Source organism: Seriola lalandi, unplaced genomic scaffold, assembly GCF_002814215.2.
Source record: "Seriola lalandi dorsalis isolate HSWRI2012SDOR001 ecotype SW California unplaced genomic scaffold, Sedor1 jcf7180002054543, whole genome shotgun sequence".
Lineage (NCBI taxonomy): Eukaryota > Metazoa > Chordata > Actinopteri > Carangiformes > Carangidae > Seriola > Seriola lalandi.
The window spans coordinates 115,570-138,673 of NW_019525096.1; the positions used below are offsets into that span (position 1 = coordinate 115,570).

At 40.6% G+C, this 23,104-nt stretch overlaps 2 protein-coding genes across 3 annotated transcripts; both read left to right on the plus strand.

The window, feature by feature from the left end:
• Positions 1–524: 524 nt before the first annotated feature.
• Positions 525–14,071, plus strand: saxo6 (stabilizer of axonemal microtubules 6). Of its 2 annotated transcripts, none has more exons than XM_023414827.2 (16): positions 525–697; positions 1,850–1,949; positions 2,127–2,276; positions 2,806–2,955; positions 3,287–3,381; positions 3,476–3,613; positions 5,130–5,291; positions 5,381–5,499; positions 5,618–5,705; positions 9,125–9,360; positions 9,610–9,792; positions 10,853–10,935; positions 11,015–11,076; positions 11,224–11,473; positions 12,341–12,403; positions 12,490–14,071. In XM_023414827.2, the coding sequence occupies exons 1-16, from the start codon at positions 680–682 to the stop codon at positions 12,597–12,599; spliced, it is 2,007 nt and encodes a 668-aa protein (XP_023270595.1). In that variant the 5' UTR covers positions 525–679; the 3' UTR covers positions 12,600–14,071. The 2 variants fall into 2 exon arrangements, with proteins under 2 accessions (XP_023270595.1, XP_023270596.1); XM_023414828.2 differs by having other exon boundaries at positions 5,663–5,705.
• A 2,402-nt stretch (positions 14,072–16,473) lies between these two features.
• il22 (interleukin 22) lies at positions 16,474–19,766 on the plus strand. Its single transcript, XM_023414830.2, has 6 exons — positions 16,474–16,545; positions 16,637–16,877; positions 17,918–17,986; positions 18,183–18,332; positions 18,598–18,657; positions 19,297–19,766. The coding sequence occupies exons 2-6, from the start codon at positions 16,698–16,700 to the stop codon at positions 19,417–19,419; spliced, it is 582 nt and encodes a 193-aa protein (XP_023270598.1). The 5' UTR covers positions 16,474–16,545; positions 16,637–16,697; the 3' UTR covers positions 19,420–19,766.
• Positions 19,767–23,104: the final 3,338 nt, after the last annotated feature.

The window sequence follows — 23,104 nt, forward strand, 5'->3', positions numbered from 1 at the left end:
ATCAAAATGTAAAACTGTATATAATATAGTAATTACTGTAATATATGATATTATCATTCAATTTAATGCAAAAGATGAGCAAAGCTTTGACACTGCAGTGTACATTTTTGCTGTTTTTGTGAAGATAACATCACAGCAAAGAAATAATGAGATTATTCAGATCAAAAATGTTTTTTAACCGAATTGATTTTTTTTCCTAAAACACTTTATTATTCAAAACAGTTTAAATAAGATGGAATGGAAACTAATAAGCACTGAAAATGGAAGATACAATCAATAGAAACTCCTGAAATTAGATATATAACAAAGTGGATATGGACAATACATACAAATTATAGTAAATATAAACAAATAAAATAATATGATATAATATAATATAAAATAAAATAAAAATAAATTGCAAGACATAAACAAGACATCTTTTACAAAAGAAATCCTTAAACAAGGAAATACAGTTGACGTCACTTGTCGATCAACCGTTTTCCTGCTGACGCGTCTGCGCATGACGCTAAGCTGCCATGGCAACGGAGGCAGCACCTGAAGCCGAGGGACAAGCTTAGCCGCTGGCTAGCATGCTGGTCGGGTTAGTTAACTAGTTGTACAACATTATTACAACTAGTTAACAAAACGTTCATGGTCGAGTGATGACTCGTCGTGGTTGGTCAGCGGTGAGAGCGCCATGACTGTCCGCTTCAAGGTAAACAACAGGTGTTAGCATTAGCAACAGGTTAGCCAAACAAGCTTGTGCTAACGAACGTAGCCACCTAACAGCTAACTCGCCGACTGCGCTATTTATAAACGGGTTCCGACTAAATTAGCGTCAGTTTTATCTCTAATGAACCAGTCTGGTCCCGGTTTACCGGACAGAACCCGGCACGAGACTGCAGAGTCAGGATTAATGAGATTTAATCTGATGCAATCAGATAATCCAGCTAATCAGGGTCAGATAGATTTGTTTATTTGCTTGTAGAACACTTTTGAAAACTCAATTTACAAAGTATAAAGTGCTAAAAAAGGGTTAAGGTTAGAAAATCGTACTAGTACTACTAATACTACTAGTATTACTACTATTACAGCTACAGAGGATATGATACCAACCATAACTTCATAAGTATTGAATTATCAGTATTGATTATCATATAGTTTTTATTGATCATTCATCAGTAAGACTTGTTTGATTGCAGTAATTTAAGATCTGAGAAATGCTAATGGGCATTTTCTATTATTAATGCTCAGGCTTCAACTGATGATTATTTTCATTAATGAATAAACTCTCAATTATATTGTGCTTAATTAGTTAGCTGTGCAGGCTAGTAAACGTCAGATTAAAATGCTCATCACCATTTTCTTCAGATGTTTTGTTTTGTCTGACAATCAGTTAAAACCCAATATATATTCAGATTTGAATGATTTTAAACAGAGAAATTCAAAACAGATTGACAGTAAGTGAGTTTAATGATTAATTAATCATAGGGCTGCAACTAACTTTTATTGTTAGTAACATTATATAGATTGAACTTAACACTTATGATTCAACCCTGCATTTCCCTTTCAACTCAAAACAAAATTAACCTATGATGGTGTCATATTGTGTGTACACCGTACAGATTCTGTATCAATTCGTTCCACCTTAGTGAAGCGAGATGATTCTTACAATAAGTGAAATATTCAAACATTCACAGTCAAGATTCTTTGATTTTTATGGCTGCACTGTTTCAGCAAATGGAAATATTCTATATGTCTTGCGCATATTAACACACTGTTTTATTTATTTCGAACCGTGTTTGGCCTTACAACTTGTACATTTGAAGAGCCACCAAACTCTTTCATCTTTATGTGTTTGTGTCAGTGTCAGAGTGAATACCAGAAGAGCTACGGGGTTCCCCGGTCCAGGAGTCTGCCACCTCAGCGCTGCACCCCGTTGGCCGGCCTCCGCTCCTACCAGATGGGTAAGAACCCTGAGATGAGCTCTGACTGGATTGACTTTATTCTGACAAATTCTTTAAGAGACATCTAAGCCTCCTACCTTGTTGAAGAATCAGAATCTGTGACAATGCAAATATTTTTCATTATTCCTCTTAAAGTCCAAAGTTACATGCTGTGTCTTTGACTCGTGTGTCTCTCAGGTATCAGCAGAGAACCAGGTCTCCAGCGTCGGAAGAGGCTCGGTCCTGCTGGTCTCGCTCAGTCCTGCACTTCTCTGCTCTGTCCATCAGATCCACATCAGTCCCCTGCTGAACCGATCGCTCATGCCCACATAAGAGCGCCCTCTGCAGGTAGGCTGTCCATGTCAACAATATACATATAATATAGCTGAGAAAAAAATAGTTTATGATTCCAGCTGTTGTGGGTGGTTGTAGCTCAGGAGCTAGAGCAGGTTGACCACCAAACTGAAGGTCAGTGGTTCAATCCCCAGTGTCCTTGGCAAGATACTGAATCCCTCTGAATCTGTAAAAAAAATAAATTGTTGTTAAATTTAAAAAAAAAAAAAGACTCATCATCACATTATTTAGCCCCCAAAATATCAGTAGCAGTATCAGCCTCAAAAACCCAGTATTGGACAAACTGCAGTGTACAGTTAGGATGCTAACATGCTAGCTTTTAGTATGCACTGGTATGATAATAGCTGCTAATGTAAGTATGTTAATCTGTTTTCCTTGTCTAATGTTACTTTGGTAACAGGAACAAGATTAACTTAATTTAACAGCAAGAAAATCAGTCGTTTATCAGTCACTTTGTCAGAATCTGATGTGAGTTAATTTTAAAGTGTTTTATAAATGAATTCCTTCTCCTCCACCTCTTCAGCACCAGCCTCCAGGAGTCGCTCCGCCCACAGGAAGAAGCCTTCCCTGGCCCCAAGACCTCCAACACCTCCTCCTGAATCTCGAGCAGAACCTGAATCACCTGCACAACCAAAAACTCCAGAGAGGCCACAACGTGCTGCAGGAAAATCTAGTAAATACCCATCACATACAGTCCAGAGCGTAAGTATTTGGACAGTTACATATTCGTTGTTCTTCAGGCTCTGAGCTTCAGCTCATTCAGTATGAAATAAAATAATAGAGACAACATTAAAGAGCCAAGTCTCATCTTTAATCTGAGCAGGTTTACGTTAATATAGAAAGAACAGTGTGGAGATGTAGACCTTTTAAAAAAAAAAACTTGAGCCTGAATAATTACTGTGTTAATGTCCAAATACTTATGGCCTGGACTGTAACTCGGCTTCATTATCTTCCTCTAAGAGCAGGTTCAGATTCCACTTAAGGAATATGATTTGTCTCCTCAGCAAAGCTCCACCCCTCCCAGCCTGACAGACAACCACAGCAGCCCAGCCGCCCTCCTACAGCAGCACCTGACCGACAGCAGCTCTCGGCCAATGAGGTGAGCCGATGAAAAACTGTGTCTAGTTGTGTTTTTTTAATTTTTAAAACAAGAAAATATCAGGATTAACAGGATCCTCCTCATTGTGCTGCAGGTCGAGCATGCTCTGCGGTGGAGGGCGGGGCTGAGGTCAGAAGGTCAAAGGTCGGGAGGTCAGAAATCAGAGTACCACAGACAGTTCAGCTGGAAGAAACCTACAACTGCTGCGTCACCAGTACTGACTGCAGAACAGGTACGATACCACAAAATACTGTAAATACTACTGTCAAGTACTATAGAATACTACCACACACTACAGTAATACTTCCAAATACCAAAAAATACTACCACATATTCCACTAATACTGACTGTAGAGCAGTTAAGACACACGTATTACAAAATACCATATTTTATCATGTATAGTATTGCACTGTAATTACAGGTACATTTCTACCTAATACTTCCAAATACCACTAAATACTACCACATATTTCACTAGTACTGGCTGTAGAGCAGATAAGATACTACAAAATAGTACCGAACACTGGCAAATACTATCACATATTCCAAAATACCAGCATATTTTATCACGTATAGGACTGAACTCATAGTAATTGCAGATACACTACAACCTAATACATCCAAATACTACCAAATCCTATCAAATATGATCATATACTGCACCACACTGACTTCTGAGCAGGTAAGATACTGCAAAACAGTTGTTCCCAAATTGTACCATATAACAAACCCATTCTAATTGACTTTATTGACTTTACTGACTGACAGCTACTAACAGAAACTCCCAGCTGCTTCATATGTTTTAACATTAACATATAAGGTGGAGAGTTACTACAATATGTTACTGTTTTCATCACTGTACACAAACAGAGATATGCTAGTAAATGCTAGTCAGTAGGATGCTAACTAAGAATGCTTTGGTCTGAGTCGCTGCGTTGAGCTTATTAAAGGTTTCTGGATGAGGTGACGCGTCTTCAAGGAACTACAAGAGGTCATGTCACCTTTGATTTAACTCTGCTGAATTCAAGAGGAAATAGATTTTAAACAGGTAAATCCCACTGAGACCTTAAACTACAAGTTTCAGACAGGAGAATAAACATCAGACACATGAATAAAACAGTAATACAACCAGGTGATAATGTATGAAGACTGAAATAAGATAAGAACAGAGAAAGTTAGAAAACAGTCAATATTTAGAAAACAGAGGAAATGAGTAAAACACTCATGTACCATGTGGTTTGAATTCAGTCTGGGATACTGAGCTGTTTGATTTAATTTCCTTCTGAAAACTGTTCCATGTTGCTGCAGCAGAAAACCTGAACACTTTCTTTAATATCTCAGTCAGTGCAGACACACAGAGCTATGATCTGAGTTTGAAAAGATAACAGTGGAGTTTTGTCTGGAATTACTTTTTAAATAGAAATAAACCACCGACTCAAACGATGTAAAACCGACAACAGATGAATGGATAAATAAAACACCTAAAAACTGTTTGACTGTATAAAACATCAGTTGCAGCAGAAGAAGGACCGACTCACCAGGTGTGTGCACTTCAGCTGTGTCCACCAGGTGGAGGTAGACTGTTTGATTGCTCGTCACTGATGAGTTCAGTGTTGACATGTCTAATAGTGGTTTAATGAATCATTCAGTCTCATCACTGCTCTTTGATTTTAATGATTAGTATTGAAATGACTTGTCATTGCTGCTGACCTTTGACCCCCCTCCCCCTCCCCCTCCACCACTGCAGGTGCTGTATTCCAGCAGCAGAACTGTCCCTCCCTTTAAGAAGAACTCCGTTGCCATGGAAACAGAGTATCAGCGGAGCTTCCAGGGCGTGGCCCCTCCCACCGAACCCCGCCTTCGGACACATCTGGAACATCAGCAAATCCCACTGTTCCACAAACACATGGTATATATGTCTGTGTGTAAATATGTGTGTGTGTCCTGATTGGTTGATTGATTGATTGATTGATTGATTTGAACTGTTTTCATCTCCAGACCAACAAAAAGAGGAAGGAGGAGTCACAGAAGAAGCCCCGCCCCAATAACAACGCCCCCACCCCTCAGAATGATAATGCAATGCCCCCTCCTCCTCCTCAGGTGCAGGGAGGACCCAGGTGTGTGTTTTGTGTTTGTGTGTTTGTGTGTGTTTTGTGTGTGAGTTTTTTGTGTGTGTGTGTGTGTCCGTGTTGTGTGACTCCATTGTGTTCATGAGGTCGTCTGTCTGTCTGACAGGATGTTCACAGAGTATCAGTCCAGCTTTCGTTCTCCCCTCTACAGGATCCCAGAAAAAGGCGGAGCCACGGACAGCGACGCCCCTCAGGTCAGGATTCAGTGTTATGGCTGATGGGGGGGGTGTCATACGATGAGGGGCGGGGTCAGTTATCATCTTTGCTACCTGACTCATTTAGATAAACCAGATTAATGTCACTCACCTACAAAAAAAATACTTGCAAGAGGGAATGATTGAAAAACGTGTAATTTCATATTTCAAATATTTTTGGGGGGCATTTTTAAACCTCAATTTGAGTGTAGACAGGAAATGGGACAGAGAGGAGGGGAGTGCAGCCGGGAGTCGAACCATGGATGCCCAGAGCGTTGGTACCCAAATCACTGGGCCATAAAATCACTTCAACAGCAACACAACCTCGGTGTGTGTCTGTCGTTCCCACTCTTCACTTCTCTGAACTCCTTCGTGAAGTTAAACCTGTGGAAACTTGAGGTTGTGAGTTAAGTCAACGTTAGCCTGGCGTTACGCACGCGTGTTCGAAAGCTAGCTCGCTCGTTTGTTGGTCATTTGACAAAAGGAATGTGACAGAAGGAAGAAGGATGAAAAGAACTGATAATATAATAAATCTCAAGTGTGAAACTGGTTAAAACAGTTTCTCTGATGTAGCAGATTACAGCTGTTGATGTTGATAAACTCGCATTTCTATGGGAACAAAGTCACTGTTGCTTAATTGAGTGAAACAACATGGTTTCTGTTTGTAAAAGCAGCTGCTGGAGTGGAAATGATTTGAACAGGACTTGAAGTTTACTCCACACAGCTGTTCACACAGTTTAGGAGTGTCAGGCGTGTGCCGACAAGATAAACAGCTTCATGTCATAAAAAACACCTACACACACAAAGAGAATCAGTGTTTATGGGCAAAAGGTGACACACAACGTAACTCTTTACAAACACATCATAAATATATAGTTTCGTTTTTTTAAAAGGTTCAGTAACTAAGACTGCTGCTGACCGGAGATTTAATCAAACAAACAGGAGGAAATATGTAAAGCATTTGTTGGGGATTATTTCCAGTGGCAGATTAATCGTCGGAGTCGGAGTCGTGTGACATTATCTGATGGTTTTGGCGTCTTCACGGAATTCATGACAATATTCGATTCGTCAGCATCAAAATCAGTTCAGATTAAACTCTGCAACATTTTGTCCACTCGACGATTTAAACCTGCTGAACAGCTGATTTGAATTTGATTTGTCGGGGATTTGTGCAACGTGTGTGTGTGTGTGTGTGTGTTGATAGAAAACCAGAGTGCTGAGTGTCAGCGGTGAAACCACAGAGCTTCATTTCAGGGAAACAACACACTGTTAGTCACACACACATACACAGACACACACACACACACACACACACAGGTAGGTTCCCACCAGTCGTGTGGAAAGTGTCGTTGGGGGGGGGGGGCAGATGAAACTTTTCTCTGCTGACATCAGATTAGTTGAAAACATCAAAGTCAAAATACCTCAAATATCCCCTGAAGCTGAGCAGGAAAACCCGTTTCTAAAACTGATAGTTTTACTTTTTATTTCCGAATGTTTTCAAAATAGTTTTACAGTTTATGGCCAAAAATTTGCGGACGCTGCTGTTGCATAGCGAGGCTGCAGGGCCCGGTCGGTTAAATCTTAATGCTGCAGTGTACAGTTGTATTTTAGACCACTGCACTCTTCAACTGTGTGTCTCCAGTTTGTGTGTGACTCTTCCTCATGAGCTGTGTCTCAGTTGAGGGTCCGCATCCTTCAGAGGACCTTGTCTATGAAGGTGTGGCCCATCATAGACTGAACTGAAATGAGACGGTCTGGTCTACGGAGGATTTTTGCAACCTTGACAACACGTAACTTTTTTTTCAGTAAAACTTTTTGTTTTAAGTGTCTTGGTTTGACCAGTTGCATCGTTAGCTGCTGAACTGAGCTGAGACTCAGTGTAATCCTCAGGCTGTCTGTCAGGGTTGTTTGCTGACATATTATTTTCATTATTGGGACATAAATGGGACGATGATGTCACTCCGCTGTGGCACCGTCGGTCTTCAGGTGCAGCCTGTTGACCTGCACACACCCTGACCTCCACCTTATCGAGCACCTTCAAGACAAACTGGAACACCGACTGCGAGTCAGACCTAAACCCCCCGGCATCAGTGTTGGACCTCACAACTGTCTCGTTCAGACACAAGATCATCAGCGTAACATCATTACCCATAAAGCCCTGGACTTTTGTGGGCTAAACGTCATGATTCAAGTCCACGAGCGAGTCGAGAGTCTGTGACATCAGGACAGAGACGAGTTGGAAAATGACTTAAGCAGAAAGTGTAAGTGAGTTTTATGGACGTGGACGAAACCAAATTTCACCTGCTGCTGTGACTGTAAATTTTTTCATGTCTGTGCTTTGTTAAAATCATGAAGCTGATTTGTCTTTGATGAAACTCCAGGAAGGAGGTTTTATTAATGTGTGAACTGAGGTGGTGCTGAGCTGCAGGAGGTGGCGTCATCTCTCTGCTGATTCCAGTCAGTCTGAAGTTACAACATCATTTAAACGCATCACATGTGACCTGATTTATCATATTGCAAAACCAGCTGATGACAAGCAACATTTGTATGACAAGATAAATACTGAAAACTGAACGAGAGACCTGAAGATCTGTTACTGAAACATTAAAAAGGATTTATTGTAGTGTTGCATCTGAATGCCAGCGTGCAAACAGTTCGTCTGCCGCAGCTGCTTCAATCAGACACGACAACGACTGAATAAACCAACTGAATGAAAGAGAAATCTCTGAATCCGTGGGCGGCGTGTAAGCGTCCGGTTAACTTTCCATCCTGTGGTGAAAAGACGCTGTCAGCTCACATCATCGCCTGCCTGCTCAGAGGAAACGATCAACAGATTTAGCATCGTGACAGTCAGAGACCTGCAGCGTCAGGTTTTACAGTTCGTGCTGGGGTTGAGGTTTAGTCGAGGGACAGGCTGCGGTTTGCGTTGAAAAAAGGGCAGAGGTAATCCAGGGTTTGGACTGGGGTCAGGGTCAGGTTACCGTCTGGTTTACCAGAATCGACAGGACGAGGCGCCGCAGACTAAGGACACGCCGGTGAAGACGAGATGTATAATCTAATGATTTGCCTGAAGGCTGCACAATTAATTTAAATATTATCAAAATCGCAACATGGCCAAGTTCAACATCCAAATCAAATCTGTTTTTCTCTCTTCTCTTCATATCTAAACTTTGCCTTGAAAGTTTCCCCACACTGTAGAAACAGGAAATGCAAAGAGAATATCTGCTTTGATCAAAAAGAAGAAGAACTTGAGACTGTAATTTGTTAAAATTAGATTAAAACATTTTTTCAGTTGTTTGTTTTGAACCTGGATCCAAATTTGAGGCTGTAACAAACAAAATATGTGAGTGTCGATCTGCTTCATAACCTCCCTGATGTGTGAGACACGTCTGACCACAGTCGCGTCCGTCGTCGTGCAGGTGAAGCAGCTGAAGCAGCTGAGGCAGGAGGCCTCGTCGTACCGCCGCCGCGCCTGGGGAACCAACTTCTCTAGAGATCACCTGAACCAGCTGCGGTCCGAACACAACGCTCTGTGGGAGCCGACCGACACCACGGACTCTGCCACTGACCCCCCCACCCCACGCTTGACCTTTGACCTCTGTGAGGATCCAGACAGCCGCAGCACGCCCTGTGTGGAGGCTCTGGACCTGGCCAGGTGAGAGGTTATTTTTTGTCGGTTATTTATTCGATAAATCAGTTTGTATCATGTGACAAACAAAAGCATCAATGTCTGTTTTTCACTATTTTCGTCGTTTGTTGATTAATTAATTATCAGAATAGTTTTCACTGATAGTCTCATCAATCGATAGATCGTTGCAGCTCTAAAAGCATTTAGAAGTAAACTGTGTGTGTGTGTGTGTGTGTGTGTGTGTGTGTGTGTGTGTGTGTGTGTGTGTGTTGGCAGCCGCTCCGCTGCCTCCAGTAAGAGGTCGTCTGTCGTGGGCTCAGGAGAAATAAACACAAACAAAAACACACAAACAAAAGCACAAACGTCTCAAAGTCCTTCTGCTGAAAGACCCAGCGCCTGGGAAGGAGGAGGAGAAGAAGAAGGAGAAGAAGAAGAAGGAGGAGGAGGAAATACAGACGAGTGAGTTAAATTATGATTGTGAAACTGTTCCTTTAATAATTAATAATTCATTTGATCATATGAAGAAGAAGAAAACATTATAACCTTGATTTATCTAAAAAGCAGCAACACGGTGTCTTCTTTCATGTTATTTAGTTTCCTGTTGTTATTGATCAACAGCCGAGACATGACAGGAAGTGAAACACGCAACGTCTTAAACCCAGAAGCCACGAGGAACCCGTCAGTTAGTACTTCATGAGTACTTCATAGTACTATCATGGTTCATAATGTGGAGCCGTTTGTTTACAAGTGAATCCAGTTACAAAAAAACAAACACTATGAAGAAAAATCAGTTTCCAACACGAAAAGAGACAAAAACTAAATAAAAACTGACAAAATGTGTCAGAATTCTTGTTGGTAAACGGATCAATGATCTAATTAGAACCTGTGGAAAACTGGACGAGACAGAACAACGTTCAGACAGTTTGTGTCGTGTCACACTGATTAAATCTCAGTTTCAGACTCTTTCAGTTTGAGGCCGTTAGTCGAAGCATCAACACCTGAGACACAATTTCACCTGCATCGTTTGTTTGTGGGGATTTATTTTTAGCCTAAACTGAAAATGACAGCAGTCAGCCATGTTGCGTTTATTAACTGAGGTCAAACTCGTTGGGCTCTATTTTAACGATCCAAAGCGAACGGTCTGAGGCGCATGACTGTCACTTTTCCTATTTTAATGGCGGAAAAAACATTTACAGCTCCAGGCGCACATTTCAAAAGGGTTGGACTTTTGTTTTGTGTTTATGGCGTAACGTCCAATTCACTTTAAAAGCGCCTCGGTGTATTGTTGCTGTTACCATGGCAACAGTTCACAAAAATTAAAACTCGGCTTTTTCAACCGTGTGGCTGCAAGAAAACAAAGAGCAGATCTAGAAGCTAAACTGTAAACGAACGAGCTGCTGCATCAGTCTGTGGTGGACGTCTCTGATCGATCAGGACAAACGTGTGTGTGTGTTTGTGTGTGTGTGTGTGTGTGTGTGTGTGTGTGTGTGTGTGTGTGTGCGCGCGCGTGCGTTCACAGGGAGGAGGGGAGGTTACCGACTCCCAGGCTGAAGATACGACCAGTTCAGAGAACCCACCACGACCTCACCACACCTTCTACTGGTACACACACACACACACACACACACACACACACACACACACACACACCGTCGACCTCTGACCTCTGTCTGTCCTACAGGAGGAGCTATTCTAGTGGGAAAAGTGAAGATCAGTGATGAGTCTTCTCCACTCAAGCAACAGGTGATGTCACAGGTTTTAGATTCTTCATGGAAAATGAGAGAAATAATAAAAAACCTTTTGTCGTCCTGGAAAATCATTTAGTCCTTGACATTATTTTGTGAACAGTGTGTAAACCCTGTTGTAGTAAACTGCTCTTCTTGTCCTCAGAGGTGTGGGTCAGCCGTTTCCGTGGCAGCAGGGGCGGACGCTGTGGTCGACATGCCGGTCAAACGGAAAGAGGCGTGGTCAGAGAATAAACGCCCTCCATCACCTGGCCCCTCCCCTGACCACAAACCGGCTTCTAAACCAATCAGGATGAAGCAAACGCCTCCAACCCCTGTTGCCCCACCCCCTCTGGTCCCTCCCCCACTGCACTGCATCCAGGGAACCCTGAGACACCCTGACTTCCAGCACAACGGTGAGCAGCTGCTAATTAATTAACTAATTAACTAATTAATTAATTGGATTGATGAATTAATTAGACTGATGATTAAATAACCTGCAGGAGACTGACTCATTTTCAATCCGAAAACATCAGACACCTTACCCCAAGGTGACTCAGCCCTGAGGCCAGTGTTACCATGGTAACAATCACTGACAACTGCACTGACCAGTCGCAGCCAACACCAAATTAATCAGATTTTTCCTGTTATTGTTTCACTCTCGTAACTGTTGAATTCCTTATACCCAAATATTTTCTGCTGCGGCAATTTTTATTCCTCCACGCCGCCGACAGTCAGAGGAGCCATTTTGTCTTCAGGTTGTCCGTCCGCCGTCTCGATATCTGAGTAACGCCTTGACGGAACTTCTTCATAAACTTCTTCTGTGGCACAAACATTCAGTAGGACTCAAAGATGAACTGATTAGATTGTGGTGGTCAAAGGTCAAAGGTCACGGTGACCTCAGAAAACACTTTTTAGCCATTACTCAAGACTTCACTGCAATTATGACAAAATTTGGTTCATATTTTAAATGACTCTGGATAAGCAGGGATGTAATCTGAAACTAGTCTGAGTGGAGGAAGCGGTAATTCTAATTTTTATTTTGAAAAAAAGTCTTAATTTACCCAGAATTCATTGCACCAAAGTCCGGCTTAAGATAGTGAAGAGCTAAACAGTCGATCTGAATTCTGACTGTTTGTTGTATCTAAGAGTCACAGTCCGACTCCAGGACTCACCTGGAGCGGGAGCACCGAGGGTTCCTCAGGTGTGACGGTGTGTTGTCGAGGTTGTGTGGTTGTTGGTCGTGTTGACGGGTGAATGATTGTGTTCCTGTGTCTCCTCAGGTGAGTTGGGTCTGAGGTTCAGGGAGCTGCAGTGTTCAGGACGAGGCTGCGGCTCCGATGACGGTGAATCAACCTTTATTAACAACACCACTTTTTAAACACTTAATGAAACTCCCACCTCCGTTTAAACCTGTTCTCCCGTTGCCCAGACGACCGGCTCTCGGTGATGTCGTGGCGTTCCGCGGCCTCCTGCTCCATGGCGTCCGCCGTCCTGCAGCGCGCTCAGAAGAGACGAGAAAACTTCTGGGGGAAGAGATGACCTCCGACCTCCTGACCCTAACGAGGTCCCTGCTGTCGCCATGGAAACCAGCACTGTTGTTTGTAGAGCTGAGTGGTTAGTTAATGAGTCATTGCTGTAATTAGTCAGAATCATGTATTTTTATAGATGTAAGTGATTAATTTAATTAGAGAGAATCATGTATTTTTATAGGTGAGTGTCAGTACCTGTGTCAGTGTTTACAGGTTTGTCATAGATGTTTTTATAAATCTAATTATGTAACGTTAGTCATTGTGTAGCTGCGGCTCAGTTACATCACAACCTGAAACCTGAGCTCGTCAGTTTCCTCCTGAGGGAACGAGCTCCCACTGGTTAAAGGAAATCTTCGGAGAAATGTTTGGCAGCGAGGTTCGGTTCCTGTCAGCGGTTTGGTGTCTGTTTCATCTTCCTGAACGTTTCTCACACGCTGCTGCAGCGACACTTTGACCTTTGACATCAGAGAATCCAACGCTCTGACAGCTCCGTCTTCCTCATGACAGACTCACGGTGAGAACAAACAGACTGCCCATTAATTATTTAATTTTTTTATTAGTTTGATCTATAAAACATCATGAACCTCAGGGTCAGAGGCTGCAGCCAATCCCAGCTCACATGAGGTGAGAGGCGGGACTTATCCTGCACAGATGAACAAACATTCACACCTGCAGGAAATTCACCAGTTAACCTGCAACATATAAACTCCAGGGTTCAAACCCAGAACCTCCTGGCTGTGAGGCGCCAGTGCTGATCACTGAACCACCGCGTCGCCCCGAACAACAAGTAAACACACTGAACTATTCACTTTACAAAAACAAGAATAAAGAAAAGCAGCTAATTCTCACATCTGAGAAGCAGATAATTATATTATTGTTTTTATTAAACAGGAAATTCACTGAAAAATTCCTGAAACAATTTTTTTCCCACAACTTCAAATGTTTCTGTTTGACGTCAGAGAACTGACATCACACAAACATCGCCATCACTTCCTCCGGACGGTGAGGATGGATTTACCTGGCAACTTCTCACACTGTGCAAACACACACACACACACACACACACACACACACACACACACACACACACACACACACAGGTTTAACCTGCAGATAAACCAGCTGACTGTGAATTCCCCTCATAACAATGTACAGGCCAGAACAAACAAAATGTAGATGTAAAGGTGTGTGTGTGTGTGTGTGTGTGTGTGTGTGTGTGTGTGTGTGTCTGTGTGTGTGTGTGTGTCTGTGTGATTTCCTCATACTGACAAATTTCTGCTCTAAAGTTTCATTCAAGGAAATACGACATGAATAAATCAGTCTGTGTTTAAAGTCATAAAATGATCTTGAATCTTGTGTTTTTTTGTTTCCAGTTTATTTTTTTATAAAATTTAAAAATGTAATTGCTTCATAATTAGTTGATATAAATTCCAAACCTTCATGTTTTTCACCACATGACATTAAAAATGTTTCTGTCCCGTCTCTTTGCTCTCTCCATAACAATGTTTACAAACCACAAATATGAGCCACATTGACACTGGCCAGCACAGGTGTCATTGATTGTTACCATAGTTACATTGGTCTTAGACCTGAGTCAGCCTTGGGGTGAGGAACATATTTATATATAAACACACATTTTTGATAAGTGTTTATGTTGCATCTACTCACTGATTTTGTGTAAATGAGAAAAAAACAAATCCTGGTTTACAGAAGGACGCTGTTTTCAGTTCACAGCTTGTTTCCCACGTTTGAACATTATTTTCAGTTTCAAATAAAAATAAAAGCCTTAATAGCAGGCGCATCAACCTGATACCATCATGCATCACAGTTCCTCATCGCTGAGGGTGCAAGAGCAACTTCCTGAAATATTTTTATTTTAAATGCTTAAAATGTATAGAAGCAGAGAAAGTCCGCAAATATTCTCAAATCTCAAAGTAAAAAAGCTAGTTACCCCGAGATAACGAGATATTATCAAGGGAAAACTATTTTTAAATCGCGATAACAAGATATCAAGAGAAAACTTTTTTTTTTCTGAAGATATCAGGAGAAACAATTTTTGTTATCAATGAGATATCAAGAGAAATTTTTTTTATCTTAGATATAAGGAAAAAACGATTTTTAAAAATTATTTTAATTTTTTTCTCATTATTACTCCGAGATATTGATGAACACATCAGAATATTTCAATCAAGGGCAGAAATCACATCGTTGCCATGGTTACTGAACGATGCGACAGGTGCAGATTATCTGGACAGAGTGCTACTCACAATTTAGTGTATGGGGTTCAATCAAAATAATTTTCTTTTGATTAACTTGAGATAACGGGATAAAAAATATTTGTGAGTATGACCATCCTCAGTTTATATATCTCTGAGCGTGCTCAGTAGAGTCTGGAAAATCAGACATCTCTATGAAATCCTTTTTGGAGACGTCTCAAAACTTCCCACCGCTCTGCTCAGTTCTCAGTCGCTGGTGTTCAGCTAAGGTCACTTCCCGTTCATCATTAACTGGGTGTTCCACTTCTCAGCTTCCTCACTACGCACAACATGTCGCAACGTATGATGAGCAATGTGACACAGATGTTGTAACACCTGATTCTGAGCAGAACGAGAGTAATTTAAATTCAGATTTATTTCAGTATGAGTGAATTTATTCTATTGAAGGTGTTCACATATGCAGAAACAGGTATTTTTTTCCTTTAAACACAGCAGCTGATGTCAGGCCAGGTGAAGGATGTCTGCAGCTTCTTTTGTAGCAGTGAGGCCTTTAATCCTATTACCAGTCTCTGAGGGATTAACACACCCACACTCCGCACAATAAATGGAAAAATTTTACAGAAAACTGACCCGGCCACTCGATCCGTCACTTCACAACCTGGAAATTCCTGACAGGAAAATATTGATGTGAAGAAGCAGCAGAGACAGAGGAGGGAAACTGGATTGTTTCTGTACTGGCAGCGATCAGGGAGCAGGGTGGGGGTTTCCACTGTAGGCCTCCAGGAGCAGGAGCTCATACAATGTCCCTGATTTATATAATTGATAGATATCAAACAGGACTTCCTCTGTAGAAGCAGAAGGAGCGGCCAGTTGTGATGGTCTGGAGTCCCCCAGGGATCAATCCTGGGTCCCATTTATTTCTTTGTTTTTATTCCTCCCTCCATCATCTGCAGAACCAGTGTGCTACCAGTTGATTATCCTAAAGCAAATATAACAGATGTTTTTCTAATAAAAACTTACCTAATAATAATAATAATAATAATAATAATAATAATGCATTTTATTTATAAACAACACCCAAGGACACTTTACAAAGCGAATAAAAAATTCAGAAATTCAGAATTATTGTTTCAGTTATTGCATCTTTAAAATATAGAGTGCTAGAACATTGCTTGCATGTATTGTACATTATTATATAATCATTTTGATGATACCACATTTTGAAGAGTTGCATAATATGACAAAATAAACCTTCTGTTCAAACATGTAATCTGAACAGAGCTACAGTCACAGGCCGGTCGAACTAGTTTCTTTTTTTTGTCCGTCTGAGGGAAGTTTAAACAACAATGTTGATTTCCAGCTTCTAATCCAACACACAAACACACACACACACACACACACACACACACACACACACACATACATACAGAAAAAAAGAGGAAATGATGTCACTGCAAAAACACAATTAAAATGCTCTTTTAGCAAATCGATGACAAAAGTAGCGGCAGTCGTCACACCTTCACTGACAGTTAATTTCCTCTTTGTGTAAGTGACAGTAAACACAGATTGCCCCCGCTCAGCACTGACCTGTATGTGTGTGTGTGTGTGTGTGTGTGTGTGTGTGTGTGATGGGGTTTTTTGGCTGGTTACCTGTCCTATATTTCTGCAGAGGGGGCGGAGGGTTGATGAGTATAAAGAGATTGGGTGCAGAGACGTCTTCACAACAGCATCTGCTCACAGGTGAGGACACAGGGACAGATGCAAAAGACTCATTCAGCGCTTGAGTGTTTCATCACAAAGGTTTTATTTATTTTCTCTTTCTGTCTTCCAGGTGAAAACTCTGACTTCTCCTCGCTCTGAAAGGATTAAAGATCAATTTATCTCCAGGAAAGATGAAGCTCAACATCGCCACACTCTCTCTCCTCCGTCCTGCCGCCGCCATGCTTGTCCTTCTGCCGCTGCTTCTGATTGGCTGGGCCGAGCAGGGGTCAGCGCTGCCTGTCGACCGGCCGCTCAGCCAGCCGCTGCGAAACCCGCAGACTTACCAGGCCGTCCGGGACATTTCGCAACATGTGAGTGGTTCATTTAAAATATATGTCTTATACTGTAAAGTCAAATCCTGAATTCAAATGTTTGTTTTAACGTCAGATTTGACCTTTAAATCGGCGAAAGAAAAAGTATTCGGATCATTTACCAAAATAAAAGTAGTAACACCACACTAGAAAAATAATTTACAACATGTACCTACAGTAGTATTAGTATACAGTAATATTGGACTCATACGACTTCACATCACAGCAACCTTTAACTGCTTTATGTTTTCTAAAATGTTATAAAAATGCTTCTTATTTTATAAACTCATCATATGTTCAGTATGTAAACTAACAAGGAGCAAGAAGAACAATATTTGCCTCTGAAATGTAGTAAAGTAGAAGTATAAGGTAGGATAGAGTTGTAAAGTAGAAGTACCCTAAAACTGCCATTGAGTAAGTAGTCACATTCTGAATTTAATATATACATGGTTTCAGATTTTATTATAAATTCTTTTTTTATTTAGAGAATTTATTCATTATTTTACAATTAATTTTTAACAGAACTTCAAATTTAATTTCAGAAATCGGGTTTTAAATCTCATCATTTGTTGGCACCATTTTCACTCCGTAGCTCAAACCAGTGCTTCTCTTAAAGTAAATCCAGATGTTCAATTAATACAGATACAGTTAAAAAAAAACTCAATTATATTTTAGAGGCTTATCCCAGAATATTTATTTAGACCCAATATTTCATTTGTATTTAATCTAGGCTTCATAAAACAAGGAAATAATTAAGGAACCAATATTTCTTCACCTGTACAGAAGAGCGGAGAAAGATTCCAACGCTGATTGATTTTGTTGTTTTGGCACTAATTATACTCTATTTGGATTATTGTTAGGGATCAAAACAGGAATAAATAAAGGGTTTTATACCTGACAGGCTGTAACAGGGTTTGAACCAGCGTTTAGGCTCCAAAACTGACTAAACAATTACAGGAAATGAACAGTGAAACAGTGTGAATAAATAAATGTGATGAATCCAAATAAGAAAAATCTAATCTCCCTGTCTGTGTTTTCAGGCTCAGAGTCAGCAGACAGACGACGACTCCAGCTCCAGACTGATGCCCAGAGTCACTAATACTAACCAGGTGAGGATAGATCGATTGATAGATAGATAGATAGATAGATAGATAGATAGATAGATAGATAGATAGATAGATAGATAGATAGATAGTTTAAGCTTTAAATTAAGTTTGGCAGCATGTGTTGATATAAAAATACATTGTAAAATATTGTTACAAGTTCAAGTTCATCCCCTGACCTCTGACCTCTGACCTCTCCCAGGACCACCTGAAGATCTGCTGCCTCCACGCCAACATCCTCGACTTCTACCTGAACAACATCCTGCGTCACCGCGACAACCAGCATCCCAGCATGCACCGGCTGAAGACCGACCTGTCCCGCGTCAGCGAGGACCTGAAGACTCAAGGATGTGTGAGTGTCGACCGGTTTCGAACTTTTCCTTTAACAATCAGTTCGTTGCAGAACAGTGAGACAAAGCAGCAACAGACTCTGATGTTGAGCCCAGAATAACATCATTTATGAATCTGGAGGTGGTGACGCTGTGGTTGATCTTATCTCCTGTGACAAACAGAGACTTTCTGTGGTTTCAGTCAAAGTGAACACACTTACAGATTGAAGCGATAACAGCTGCTAACCTACGCTACCTGTCTCCCTCTCTCTCCCTCTCTCTCTCCAGAATGTGACTCACTACCACGACCATCACCACGCCGTGGAGTTTCGCAGGAAGCTCGCCATGGTAAATTAATCTGAAGTTTTATCTTTAAAATCTACGTTGAACATTCATTTCCTTTGACTTTTTATTATTTCATTTTGCTAAAATTAATAATAATTGGCTTAAACTCAGGGTGTTGCTATGACAGTGAAAGAGTTTTTAGTGCTTGGCCTTTAATGAAAACACTCTGTTGTAATAACAAAAAAGGGGAGGTATGGAAGATGAAACAATGGATCAATTAGTTGATTAATAGAAAATGTATGCAAATATTTTGATCATTGATTTATTATTTAGGTCAGTTTTACCATCTTTAACCCCCCAAATTTTGTCTTTAAATCTCAAGTCAACTCTAAAAAATGTAATATACAAACGTGTCATAGCACTTCCTGGTTCCTGCTCCTCAGACGTGAGCATTTGCAGATTTTCTTTCTGACTTTTTTTTGTTGGTTCCAACTAAAAACACTTCGCAGACGTATAGTTTCATATTTAGATTTCATTAAACGAACAGGAGAAAATAGAGCACGTGTTGGGGACTATTTTCAGCGGTGGATTGATACACATTTGAAGTCTTTCCTCTTTTCGTGGGATTTGTTGACTGAGAAAAAGATAGAATATCACCAGTTTTCAGTTCTATTGTTTCTAATGTGTCTCTATTTGTTTCAGATGGGGGGCGAACAAGGTATGAACAAAGCAATGGGAGAGATCGACATCCTGTTCACCTACCTGCAGGACTTCTGCATCCTCAACAACTTCACGGACGCCAACGTGGACGCCGCCGAACAGTGATGCCCCCACCGTTTCTACTATTTCTACTGAACATATTTATCACCTTTTATACCGCATCATTTTATACCAACCACTTTTATACTTTTATTTATTTGTCTATTTAATTTGAGAACATATTTAACATTTTTATATATTTATGAAAACCTCGAGTATGGCTGATTAGTTATTAATCTATTTATTGATGAGACTGTTTCAATACATGAGCTGAGAGGATGTGGTGTTGATCCTGTTGCCATGTTGTGGCCGATTGTTTCAATATTTAATGTTTCTTGTTCCTCTCAGGCTGTTGGACACAGTGTGTTACGAGATTCACATGAAAATAAATAAAGTTTGGTTCAAATATGAAAGTTGTTTTTCTGTCTGTTTGTGAAGTAAAAGGAAACGTTCAACATTTTTTTAAATAAAGGATTTATTTAAGTGTCATTTCCCATAGTCCACAATAATTAGACAAAATAAGATTATAAGAAAATGTAAAATGTAACACTATAAAAAAAATCCACAAAAATAACAATGACGACGACAGTGTGGTTTTGTTTGGTCGGCAGGATTAAAAGCAAATATTTAGACGCATGGCAGCTGGTCATCGGTCTAAATATAGTCCAGCAACAATAGAAACAGATGCCAAAAATGGAAGCTGACTCTATTCTTAGTTCCTCAAACATCAGTATTTAACATCTTTGGTTCTGTGAGCAGGTAGAGAGGAAACGTCAGAGACAGAGTGGATGTTGTTGCCTGATAACGAGACTGAAAACGTCATTTTGGTTTTATTTTACACTGTTCATGTTTTCCATTTGGGAGGAGTTGTTATTTGATTCATTCAGTAGCAAGTGGGCAGCGATTCAGAGATGAGGAAACGGACGGTAAAAATAAAGAGGAAAAAGAAAAGAAAGATAAGTCCAACTGAAACGACATCGTAACAATCTGCTGTTAATCGCCTGCGTTTATTCTCTGAGAAAAAATCAGAACGGCGGCTTCAAGTGTTCAGACCCCTTCACTTTATTGTGTTGTAGATTTAATTCTAAATGCATACAATTGCCATTTTTGCCAATTAATTTGCAATCAATAGTCCATAATGACAAACTGAAAGTTTTTGCAAAATTATTTAAATAATCAAAAACTATTATTTATAGGCATATTTAGAACCTTTACTGTGACACTCCAAGCTGCAATCAGGTGCTTCCTGTTTGCTTTAATTATCCTTGAGATGTGTCTAGTACTTGATTGGAGTTCACCTGTGGTAAATTGAATTGAGAATAAACCCCAGGAGAACAGTGGCCTCAGTAACAGTGAAATGGACGAACTCTGGAACCAGCAGGACTCTTCTTAGAGACTCAGAACCCGGGCCAGAAGGGTCCTGGTCAGAACCAAAGAACCAAGAACCCGACGTCGCTCCAGCAGAGCTTCAGAAGTTCTCTGCAGAGATGGAGAACCTGCTGGAGGGACGAACATCTCAGCAGCTCTCCATCAATCAATCAATCAATCAATCAGACCTTTATGGTGGAGATGATAGACTGAGACACTTTGAGTTTTGTAAATGAGAGATTTCACTTTGTCAATACGGATTATTGAGAGTTAAACACTGAAGAAGAAGAAGAAGAAGAAGAAGAAGAAGAAGAAGAAGAAGAAGAGCTTGTGCAGATACAAATGAGAATAAGTATGAAACAAGGTTTAAGTCGTACTCTGAATCCAAACCTCTGCAAACTAAACAGAAACCACCTCTGTTACCGAGCGTGTTTGCGAGATGTTTGCTCGGTGATGATCAATAAAAGAAGCTAAATACAGTTTTGAGTTATTTGCACTTCATTGTTTTCATTTTCTGCTACTGCTGCTAAAAAAACAAAAGATCCTTGAAAACTGATATTTAGATGTTTAAAACTCAATTGTCATGATTGATTTTTATCAGATTAGATTTTATAAAATAATTTCTAAATTGCTGCTATTCTCTGTCTGACACTTACACCCACTGACCTATATCTTGAACTGGTGCAGAAAACCACAAGGACATGAGACCTACTTATCCACTTTCAATGGTGTAGGTTTGGTTTCAGCTCAGTGAGTGTGTATAAATGGATACTGTACAGTATGAGTGTGTTTGTGTATATAAATGTGTGTGTTGGGGGGGTGGGGAGTGCCCCCTCCCCTCAGCAAAGAACAACTTAAGGAGGGATTGTGTACAGCTTCAGACACGGAAAGGTTGCACGTAAAACTGAGTATTGACTTCAGTCATCAGTTAGTATCTTCTCTGATTCATGTTTTCACACATCAGTTAAAAATATCGTATTTTGTTTTTAAAATAATCCACTTACAGCTGAAACAGGACACTGGATCTGCCCCGAATATAGATGTGTTGGTCACTGGTCCAGGACCAATCCATCCACCAAGTTCAGCGCAAATCGGTTCAGTACCTTTTGTGTAATCCTGCTGACAAACAAACAAACAAACAGACAGACGCAGGTAAAAACATGAACGCCTCCTCGGCGGTAACGATACAAACAAACACTTTTATTGTTGGACCAATAGAAAATGATGGATGACTGTGCTGATGATGATTCAAACGTTTTCAGTTCAAACGTTACTTCGAGCCAGATTCTCCAGTGTGGCCTTGTGCTCCTCTTAGTTTCATATCATTGTGTAACCTTTGGTTTTCACTGTTGATCTGACTAAAGCGAGTGTTTGAAGATGTTACTTCAGGTCTGTCAATCAAAGACTGAGATTTTAGCAGTTAAAAAAGAATCTCTTTAAAATAAGTCCTACAAGAAGAGAGCTACCGATCCGTAGAAGTATAAGACCTAGATACAAACCTTTTCAGGATATGGACGTTGCCACGAGCAACCCCAACCAGATTTCATTATGCACACACAGCATGTGATTGGGTTTCTATCCAAGAGGCTGACACAGTGAAGTGGAGCTGTTTATCCTGATGACCTGTTGTTGTGCTTGTTGAAATATCTCAACAATTATTAGATTAGACGTTCATGTTCCCCTCAGGATGACCTGTTGTGATCCTCAAGTCAAAGCTGTGATTCAGCCAGTTCTTTGGTTCATGATCAAATACCTGTGAAACTAATGACATTTCAATCAGTTTCAGTTGCACTTTGTGTTTAGAGGTGAAACAACTAATCAATGAATCGATCAGTTTCTCTGGGATGAGGTATAATGTATACTATGTACACTCGGCCAATGGGCCACAGGAACCTTTTAGTTCCTGAAGAGAAGTTCCTGTGAAAAGAAAGTTCCAAGCACTTTTTGGGGCGAAACATGGCTATAGTTCCTCAACAGGTTCCTGGTTCCTGGTTCCTGGGGAAAGTTCCTGCAGCGGAAACGCAGCTAATTGTCTCAAAACTCTGTGTGTAAAACGCAAATCCACAAGCGTAGAGACAAGAAAATTTATTCAAAAATGTTTGTTTGAAAGTTGTAAATTTTATTTTTTGCCAGTCCAATGAGAGAGACTGAGAGGAAATGACACCGAGTTGAAGTTATAAATATAAATAATGTTATAATAAACTTCATTTAAGATTGGATTTTTTTGGGAAAACATCAGAGGCTGGGCCCCCTTGCTCCACCTGTGGACTTCATTAAGAAGAACTTCACCATTCATTTTCCTCTAAGTGGGAGGGCCGCGCCACCAGGGTTCTACCTGTGTGATGTCATCACAGGGGATTTCCCACACAGGTGACACCAGGAA

Bases quoted from the DNA above. Each gene is read 5' to 3' on its own strand.
- saxo6 (XM_023414827.2), top strand. The intron at 5,706-9,124 runs GTCAGGATTCAG...GTCGTCGTGCAG, and splicing joins CGGACAGCGACGCCCCTCAG to GTGAAGCAGCTGAAGCAGCT. The intron at 11,077-11,223 runs GTGATGTCACAG...TCTTGTCCTCAG, and splicing joins CTTCTCCACTCAAGCAACAG to AGGTGTGGGTCAGCCGTTTC.
- il22 (XM_023414830.2), top strand. From the start codon at position 16,698: ATGAAGCTCAACATCGCCACACTCTCTCTCCTCCGTCCTGCCGCCGCC. The intron at 18,333-18,597 runs GTGAGTGTCGAC...CTCTCTCTCCAG, and splicing joins ACCTGAAGACTCAAGGATGT to AATGTGACTCACTACCACGA. The intron at 18,658-19,296 runs GTAAATTAATCT...TATTTGTTTCAG, and splicing joins TTCGCAGGAAGCTCGCCATG to ATGGGGGGCGAACAAGGTAT.